The sequence below is a fragment of the Glycine max genome, chromosome 17 (assembly GCF_000004515.6).
Source record: "Glycine max cultivar Williams 82 chromosome 17, Glycine_max_v4.0, whole genome shotgun sequence".
Taxonomy (NCBI): domain Eukaryota; kingdom Viridiplantae; phylum Streptophyta; class Magnoliopsida; order Fabales; family Fabaceae; genus Glycine; species Glycine max.
This window is the reverse complement of record NC_038253.2, coordinates 271,763-280,412: the sequence shown is the minus strand read 5'-3', so window position 1 is coordinate 280,412 and position 8,650 is coordinate 271,763. Positions and strand designations below refer to the sequence as shown.

The following is an 8,650-nucleotide window of genomic DNA, read 5'->3' as shown; positions in this document are numbered from 1 at the left end:
TTTGTCTCTTTTAAAAAAATATGCGATTTTAATCAATTTTTACTTTCAAACTTAATTATGTATTTTTTAATTTTTTTTAATAAATTAAGTTTGTTAATAATTAAATAATTAAAAAACATGTGTCATGTGGACAATAAACAAATATGTATTGGTCTACGTTTGTTTATAAAGTACATGGATCAACATTTAAAATTGATCACAAAGATCAAAATTACTAATTTTTTAAAAGTGAGAGACTCATAAACTTTTTAAAAATGGAGGATGAAATATCTCAATTAAAAAATAAGAAGACTAAAATAAAAAATTTTAAAAATTAAAAGGACGAAAATTATATTTTAACTTAATTTTTTGACAATATAAAAAGAAAGATTAAAATTTGATGAGACGTATACATTTTGTATTCTCTCCTATTTGAGAAAAAAAAATTATTATTGAAGAGAATAAAATAATCTTACTTTTACATGCTTTTTATAGGGATATTTATATAAGTTTATATGCATTTTTTTATTTTATTTTCTGAACAAGCATACGAAAGAAATGAAAAACTTTAACGTTGTTTTCTTTTATATTAAATAACCTATAAATTCATCTCACCTTTTACTTTTTTATTATTTTTTTCATTTTTTTTTCCTAAACCAAACAAGCCTAAGTGAATAGAATAATTTTTTTTATAGTCATATTTTTTTAGTATAAAATATCTAAAGACTTGAATCTTATTTAATTAGTTTAATTTCACTCGAACCGACGATTTATTAATAAATGAAATAGTCCTAACACAACAAAATCTTAATTCAATTATTATTTACAGATTTTATTTTATCACGTAAGCAAATAAATTCTTTAAAATTAATACTTTTACAAATATCCTTATTCAGGGGTTGTCAATCATATGTTAGATTTTATAAATATATACGAGCTACTTCAACAATCAATCATATTATACAAAACTGATTTTATTTGTGCCCAGGTTTATGAAGCCTTCTAAACCAACTATGAAAACTAAAACAAAAGAAGTAGTAAATTACAATGAAAAAAAGCAAATTGTAATAGTATAATGTAGATAAACTAAACTATAAGTAATTAAGGTATAAATAAATTATAGAATTGAACTAAAATAGACTGATAACGTAAAATTTACACTATTATCTAACTAAATATCACCACATATATTTTTGAAATAAGGATGTTTTTTATTGACTGTGTATATGATTAATTATCTGCCAAAAATTCAAGAACTTAACTACCACATTGGGCGTACCCGAACATCGTTGTCTTGTAAAAATGCTCAATTAAATACCCAAAAAAATATCAATTCCAATAAGTTTGATATTTTATCTTAAAACACTTCACTAACTTAATCATAAATCTAAGATAAACAAGACTAAAGGATTTTTAAGTTCATTGTTTGATCGCTATTTATTGAAAAAGAAGATTTCCAGTTCTATCTTATCTTGCAGGATATGATTTCCCTTCAAAGGTGAACTGGCAAGACTATATTGTCTTCATCATTTATATTCAATATTCTCTCTGCCAGTAACATGTCATCAGGTGTAGTCACCTGCAAAAACAGTTTGCAGTGAGTATATATAGTGGTAGTATAAGTATTGTTTTTCAGCAATGGTGTATATAAATAAAGTTAAATCCAAGAAAATCTTTTTGCTTTTGGTTAAATAAAAATTAAGAAAAAAATATGTTAAAAGAGGACATGATTTATGCGTTGAGAGGTGAAGGAATGTTTTCTTGTTGGTAAACATTAAGCCAGCAGTAAATATTGTATGCAGAACAATGGCAAAAATGTGTGGATTTTGAAGAGGTTGGTGGGTGCAAAAGGCATGAAGAAAGTGCTGGACATGCAACTTGTATGGGAGATGTGAAAAGGACGAGGATTTTGTAAAATATGAATGTCGAGAATGGTATCCTATGCTATGGTGGTTAAACAGTGACATAAAAATTTAATGATCCAAGTAGGTGGCAAGGAAATCTGGCGAAATGCTCTACGGGGAAGAATGGTATTTTCTGTATTAATGTTTATAGCAGTTGTATTGTTATTTATAGTCAGAAGCTTTGAATGATTTATTGTATACTATTTTGGTAGGTCCATTTTGGGCACAACTTGTGTTTGAAGATTGGCTTTCAATCAAATTTTATTTGGCGTTCATAAATGTGTGCCAGCTACAGACAGGATCACATCACATGGCAATGTAAAGTTACAATACAAGGCTTTGTATGGTTTAACAAGATTAATCAATAATCATCTACCAAACTCGAGTAGAGAAGAAATCGAGAGAAGTTTGCCTACCTTAATGTTGGTATAAGATCCTTGAGTGATATAAACAGGATGTTTTAGGTGTTCAACAATGGACACATCATCAGTAACTTCAAGACCTTCCCTGCAAGGAGTTTGTGCACAAGATACCCGTTACATTCTCATAAAGGATGAAGGATGTATCTTCTAAACATTGTTGCAAATAATAAACCAAATTATTTGGGACGAGAAAGTGTTTGTATAAGTTCGTATAAAGTATGAATCCTTATGAAACTATGACAGTATATTTCATTCCTTGTCGTTCATAACAATGGCAAAAATGTGTGGATTTAATAAGGTAATTAAACTAAGAATGAGCATGAGAAACTACCTATTTACAAGCTCAAAGCCTTTCCTCAACAACTCAGGCTTGATAACCTGTAAAAATGGATAACACCTAAGTAATTGGCCAGGTTCTCAACAAAGATGAGATATACATTATTATTGTGTGACCTGTGGGGTCTGCATCTCCCATAGCGTTTTTCTGTCCAGTGTTTTAACAACAAACGACTCCCTGTTTGCCTGCAGCAAGGTTGCTATACAAGTTTCATCACCTTTACCCATCACGCAGGAAAAATACTAAATTCATGAATATATGAGCAGTGAGCCTATTCAAAATAAAAATTTTAATCTATATTCAAAATAAAAATGAATATACGTGCACAAATATTCCTGTAGTTATTGTTACTTCTATCGAGTGTAAACAAAAACACAGCTGAGATAAAAACTTGTCCATAGTTGTGCAGCAGTTATATAAATGTAAAGCGAACAACTGACCTCCATCTATTCACAGATGTGAACCTAAAATTACATCAAAAGAAATTAAAAATTAAGCTTGTGGATCAGATGCCATAACAAAAAGAAAAAGAGATTCAACACAAGCAGGGGAAAGAAGAAAGAATATAGCTGCAAAAAAATGCATTTTACTTGAAAGGAAGACAACCTAAATTCGCAACCCTGATGAACGGTAATTTGTTATCACTCGAAGGAAAACATGTAGTGTGTTTCAAAATACAGTGGATCATGTTCAAAAAATAATGGTAGACTTAAACCTACTACTCTCTAGTGTGGTGGAAAATCATGATAGGACGCTGGTTTTTGGGTCCTCACGGCCAAACCAAACACAGATAGATGTGGATTCTTGCATAAAGTTGTTCATCACATTTGGATTTGAAATTTTCTACATAATTCTTTGTAGGTGGGAGATATCAAATTCACTTTTATAGAAAAAGAAAATTCATCAACCATTTAAAATAACTGAGTTGAGGGAATTGACATGTGCCAACATTTAGTAAATACCTCTTTGATTGTGGCCTTCACAGGGACACCAAGAACTGCAGCTCCATTCAATAAACCATCTTTAAGGACCTAAATACAGAACACAAAAAAAGTATTCTCTTATATGAATCCATTGAAATGTAAATGGAGAGAGAACCCACAAAGGCATGGAGGAGGCAGGCAAATTACTAATAGGCATTCATAGGAATTTGAAAGATGCCCATGACAAAAAACAGACAAACTATGCATTCAAATCCAGTAAAATAGTACAGATAAATCCAAATAATGTAAGCGCTTCTACCAGGAGTGTGCCATCAGAAATGGTTCAGTTATTTAATTCTAGATATAAGAGAGCCTCAACATGATCTGTACACTCTAGTGTGATTAAGGTGTTAATAATAAACCAGAGCTTTTTAGCTCTTGTTCCATATAAATCATTGACACTAACCTACAAAGCAAAGATGCAACACAAGACACGGATGATACAATTCAAAAACAGGAATACAACTAATAGTATAAAACATAGGACAAAATTGACTAGAATACAATGCTTTAAATTAATATAAAATTAACACAAAATTATGAGCCACTATAAGTCTATAACATAATAAAATGTTATAATTCACCAAATTATTGTAAGAGAAATGCTAGCGAAACTCTCTGAAAATCCTCCCATTTGTAGTATTGGCTTACAAGTTAAAAAAAATAGCAGTAAAAACTTATTAAATGTAGCTAGGCTAGGAGCTAGGAGTATTTGAAGTGTCCAATATGGATACATGCTTGATGCCAGTTAACATGGCATATATATATATATATATATATATACAGAATTGACATTTTCCTAACTATATCGCTGATGGAAGACACAAATTCTTCTGTATTTCACTCACACCTGACTAATGTAACATTGTTGAATTTCCTTCGTGAATATTTAACTTTAAGAAAAATCAAAAGCAATGGACTTAAACTTGAGCAAGAGAAACTTATTGAACCCAGACCTTTTTCACATCTGCTGATAATACCAAAGGTCTTGCAGAATCATGAATGCAAACAAGTTCAGAGTTAGGATCAACAGCCTGCAAAAACATAAAAGAGCATCTAATAGTTATATAAGGATCTGTGGGTGTTAAAGGGATCAACAACTCAATAATAAGACAGATGTTGTCATGTGAATTACAGTTAAATTAATATCTTGAATTTCAAGATTTTGAACAACACATTATATTTGGGTGTGTGAAAACTTGAAATTCATTGAAAATGTGGATGACTAGAAAACCAACCTATTAATATTGGTCTGACCAAGACATTTTTATCGAAGATTTATTATGAATGAATTAACTATATAGTTATCAAAAAATATTTTCAAGAAAATGGTTTTCGTAACTGGCAAGATCCTGGTTATCCAACCACATTTCAGATTGCTTTTCCTTTTTTTGAGGGTGGGAATTATCATTATTGGGGGGGAAGTAAGAAATAAATAGAATTAAACTAAAAAAATGACAAAGAATGCATGAATATAAACCATTATTAAGATTAAAAAATTGCACATTCCTGAAAGCCATTATAAACAGAATCCTGTCTTTCTTTTCCAGGCAGTGCAAATTTGAGTTCTGCTTGGTAATCTCCCTTTGCATCTGAGCAAAAAAGAATATTGATAACCAAGAGGCAAAGCAAAAACATGGTATATAAAAGAAAGCAAAGCTAAAGGTTGGGAAAAACCTTCAAAAATGTCCTTGTATGAAGGATCACAAACCACAATAATTTCTTTGACTTGAACCAGGTGAAAAAAAGTGTGGAAACTGCAAAGGAATGGCATATGAGAAAGCAATGAAACACGATATAAAGCACCTGTAGCGAGCAAAGATACAAATAAAAATCGAATACAGAATGGGACGTTGAGAAAGTGAGTAGAGATTATGCAGAGTTAACGAAGGTTGTGTTGATTTAGATTTACCTATACAAAGCAATGGGTTGACCAAAAAGAGGAAGATACTGCTTTGGCATGCTAGCCTGTGATAAGAAATAGAATGATAAGCCATATGCGATGTGGGAAAAGAGAAGGAAATGAAAAAAGTTTAGGAAGAGAACAGACTCCCATCCTCTTGCCCTGCCCTCCAGCCAATAGGACAACCGAAACACTTCTCTCTCTCAAAGTAATATCACTAACCTCCTGCTCCTGCATATCAACCTTGCCACAATTTATTCATATAATAATTTGAATCAAACTCTAAGCGAGCACTTACTTGCACAGGTGCAGAGCAGAGAGTGACCACCCTTGATTTTGCATTTTTCTTTGAACAGATTGTTATCACTGACTTGCCTGCGTTTTGGAATTTGTGGATTATTGGGAAGGCCAAAGGAGAAGGAGAGGAAGCCAGGCGAAGATGAAACGGAAGTGGAGAAGGAGGGGCTCCAAAGCCAATAGCTACCATCTCTGACTCTCACTTTGCCACTGCACACCACACCCTAACCAAAATCATCATAACATCACACTCCGCCCGCCCATGGGCTTCTTGGGCTTCAGTTTCATCCACTGCTTAATAGAAGAAAAAAATGGGCTTTAAATAGCGTGGTGATTTGGGCCGGGTCTCGGGAGCCCAGTAAGGGTGGAAGGAAAGAAAGAAAAGCAAAGCAAAGCGAGTGGGTGAGGAGGAAGGAAGGGAGGGAAGAATAGAATGGGATCTGGAAGTGGAAAACACACTGGAGAGTTCTTCAGGAGAAGGGATGCATGGAGGAAGCATCCGATGCTCACCAATCAGCTCCGCCACGCCACCCCTGGCCTTGGCATCGCCGTCGTCGCCTTCGGTATCTACCTCGTCGGCGAACAAGTCTACAATAGGCTCTATGCTCCCGATCCTCATTCGATTTCTCACGTAGCTCTTCTGTTTTCCCTTTTTCAATTCACTTCACACACTCCTTTATCTTATTGAGAATCTATTGAAAGGGATTGGGGGAACGGAACGCACTTGCTCTAGGTCTAGGGTTCCCTTTTCTATTTTATATAATTATTCAAATTTGCGAATGATTGATTAGTTATCTTCTGTGCACTGTGAGATCAGATCAAACACTCCGGGATTGCTTACAACAACTAGATTGATTGCTCTTGCAGGTGAAAGCCGGGGATCACCACTAAACGTTTGGACGGACGCACTCCATTCCATCATCACTTAATAAGCTTGCTAGCATGTTCTCGCAGCCTTTAATGTTTAAATTTCAGACCGTGTTCGCTTCTTTGGCACTCACTATGTTGTCTTGTATGCCTACATTTTATGCCTTCAATTTGCATTCACAATGAAACTCAATTTACTTTACTTTTTTCTCTACCTTTATACTTCATTTCGTTCTTGCTATTTCACCTTCAATCCATTTACTCCCTAACTTACTAGGACCAGTGCTGACAATGTTCTAATGTTTAAGTTAGATTCATGCCAATTTTAGGGACAAAAACTGAACTTTCACTCTATGCATGTGAAAATTTAAAACTCCATGAGAGCTGCATAGTGCATATCGATTCCTTCCCTCTTGCCAATGTGGAGTCAAACTGAATTGTAGGATTAGTATCTTTGTTTGCTTCGGGTAATTGAATTCCAGGATTTAGCTCTATTTCTCTATACCCTTCTCTGTTTTCTATAGTGTAAACGCACCACACACTCTTTACCACGTAAAAGTTTTGTTTAAGCAAAATTGTAAATCATGTTAATACCACATGATTGCAATTGGTTCGTGATAATGTTATTATCCGTTTCATATATGATAAGTTTTTGTTAAGAACCACCTTAATGTAAGAGAAACATATCATTTCTATGGGTGAATGTACGGGAGAACCAAGAACTGTGAGACGACCACCCTTTATCACTGTGTTTAAAAAATAACCTTGGAATCCATTTGATATTTGCATAGTTTCATAGGTAATATCTGACCTGTCTTCACTTATTTTGTGGTTAGTTTGCTGTACTGCAAATTATTCTTTTTTTTTTCTCTCGCTATAGCGTGGTGTACAATATTAGATACCAAAACTGCGAATTGCTGGACAATCAGCACCAGAATATCCTTATGTGCATGAGTGATTTGTGTCTAATTGAAAATTAGAAATTGCGTTTTATTTATGAAGATGAGTCTCATATGATTTGGAAGTTTCTACAAATGCATACACAAATAATGCCATGTTAAAAGAACGGGGAAACAACAACTAGATAGACCTATACGCTACAACATTGTTGACTTGATTTGAATGAAACTGAGAAGAGCAATGCTATTTTGTTCCATTATTTTATAATGAAAAAATTGATCTTATATCTTTTTCATATATTAGCATCTCGAAACGGCTTCTCAAAATCATAGGAAACAAATTTTTGTTAGCTAAATTTGACGTGTACAAAACATTTTTCAATGTTATTTACACACTGTACAGTTCCATTATTTCTTTATCAGATAATTGATATCCATATGATCATTTTTAATTGTTACTCTGTTTTCATATTCATAGGGACCCATACAAGTAGCGAAAAAAACTGCTAATAAAGCTCAGTCTGTTCCAAAGATTGCCGCACTTATGCCTGAACCAAACATATTTAGGAATATATTTTTGTGTGTGAATCGTCTACTGTAGGTGCAATACAGTTTGCTTTTCCTTGTTCTACTTTTTCTATTGTTTAAAATATTTTTTTATGGTTACTCTACTAGGTAATTAATTATTTTTCACAGGTTTTCAAAAATCATAATTCTATATGATAATATATTACTCTCTATTGTAATCAATTACTACTCACTAAAAAAATAATTTCTTATCTCTTTGAAATATTCGATTACTGCATCAAGTAATACAGTGTTTTAGCTACAAAAGTGTATCCTAAAATCGTTGGATGTGTTTCACAGAAAGTTACGTACTTATTAGGTATTAAATTAATGAATATTTTTTATTTAGAATTATAAATATAACAAAGCTTTCTAATTTATTGAAAATTAATGTAGTTTTTGTTTCCATTTCCTTTAAAATTTACAAAAGTATGCATAAAAAATTATAAAAATTAAGAAATGCATATAAGAATAAGAAAGGTAGAAATTTAA

General features: G+C 32.6%; 2 protein-coding genes across 4 annotated transcripts; one reads left to right on the top strand and one right to left on the bottom strand.

Moving 5' to 3' along the window:
- Positions 1–1,350: 1,350 nt before the first annotated feature.
- On the bottom strand, positions 1,351–6,015 carry LOC100817632 (2-C-methyl-D-erythritol 4-phosphate cytidylyltransferase, chloroplastic). 3 transcript variants are annotated; one of them, XM_006600201.4, is made up of 11 exons: positions 5,827–6,015; positions 5,676–5,771; positions 5,538–5,593; positions 5,303–5,382; positions 5,135–5,217; positions 4,582–4,659; positions 3,605–3,673; positions 2,759–2,827; positions 2,637–2,683; positions 2,300–2,390; positions 1,351–1,558 (listed from the first exon to the last, which is right to left on the bottom strand). In XM_006600201.4, the coding sequence occupies exons 1-11, from the start codon at positions 6,013–6,015 to the stop codon at positions 1,472–1,474; spliced, it is 945 nt and encodes a 314-aa protein (XP_006600264.1). In that variant the 3' UTR covers positions 1,351–1,471. The 3 variants fall into 3 exon arrangements, with proteins under 3 accessions (XP_006600264.1, XP_006600265.1, XP_040867189.1); XM_006600202.4 differs by having other exon boundaries at positions 5,676–5,759; XM_041011255.1 differs by lacking the exon at positions 1,351–1,558 and having other exon boundaries at positions 2,294–2,390; positions 2,759–2,841.
- Positions 6,016–6,239: 224 nt separating this feature from the next.
- Positions 6,240–6,894, top strand: LOC100306452 (NADH dehydrogenase [ubiquinone] 1 beta subcomplex subunit 3-B). The gene is made up of 2 exons (XM_003550159.3): positions 6,240–6,456; positions 6,693–6,894. The coding sequence occupies exons 1-2, from the start codon at positions 6,259–6,261 to the stop codon at positions 6,714–6,716; spliced, it is 222 nt and encodes a 73-aa protein (XP_003550207.1). The 5' UTR covers positions 6,240–6,258; the 3' UTR covers positions 6,717–6,894.
- Positions 6,895–8,650: the final 1,756 nt, after the last annotated feature.

Bases quoted from the DNA above. Each gene is read 5' to 3' on its own strand.
- LOC100306452 (XM_003550159.3), top strand. From the start codon at position 6,259: ATGGGATCTGGAAGTGGAAAACACACTGGAGAGTTCTTCAGGAGAAGG. The intron at 6,457-6,692 runs GTAGCTCTTCTG...TTGCTCTTGCAG, and splicing joins ATCCTCATTCGATTTCTCAC to GTGAAAGCCGGGGATCACCA.
- LOC100817632 (XM_006600201.4), bottom strand. From the start codon at position 6,015: ATGGTAGCTATTGGCTTTGGAGCCCCTCCTTCTCCACTTCCGTTTCAT. The intron at 5,772-5,826 runs GTAAGTGCTCGC...AATTGTGGCAAG, and splicing joins TCTGCTCTGCACCTGTGCAA to GTTGATATGCAGGAGCAGGA. The intron at 4,660-5,134 runs GAATGTGCAATT...ATGTTTTTGCAG, and splicing joins CTGTTTATAATGGCTTTCAG to GCTGTTGATCCTAACTCTGA.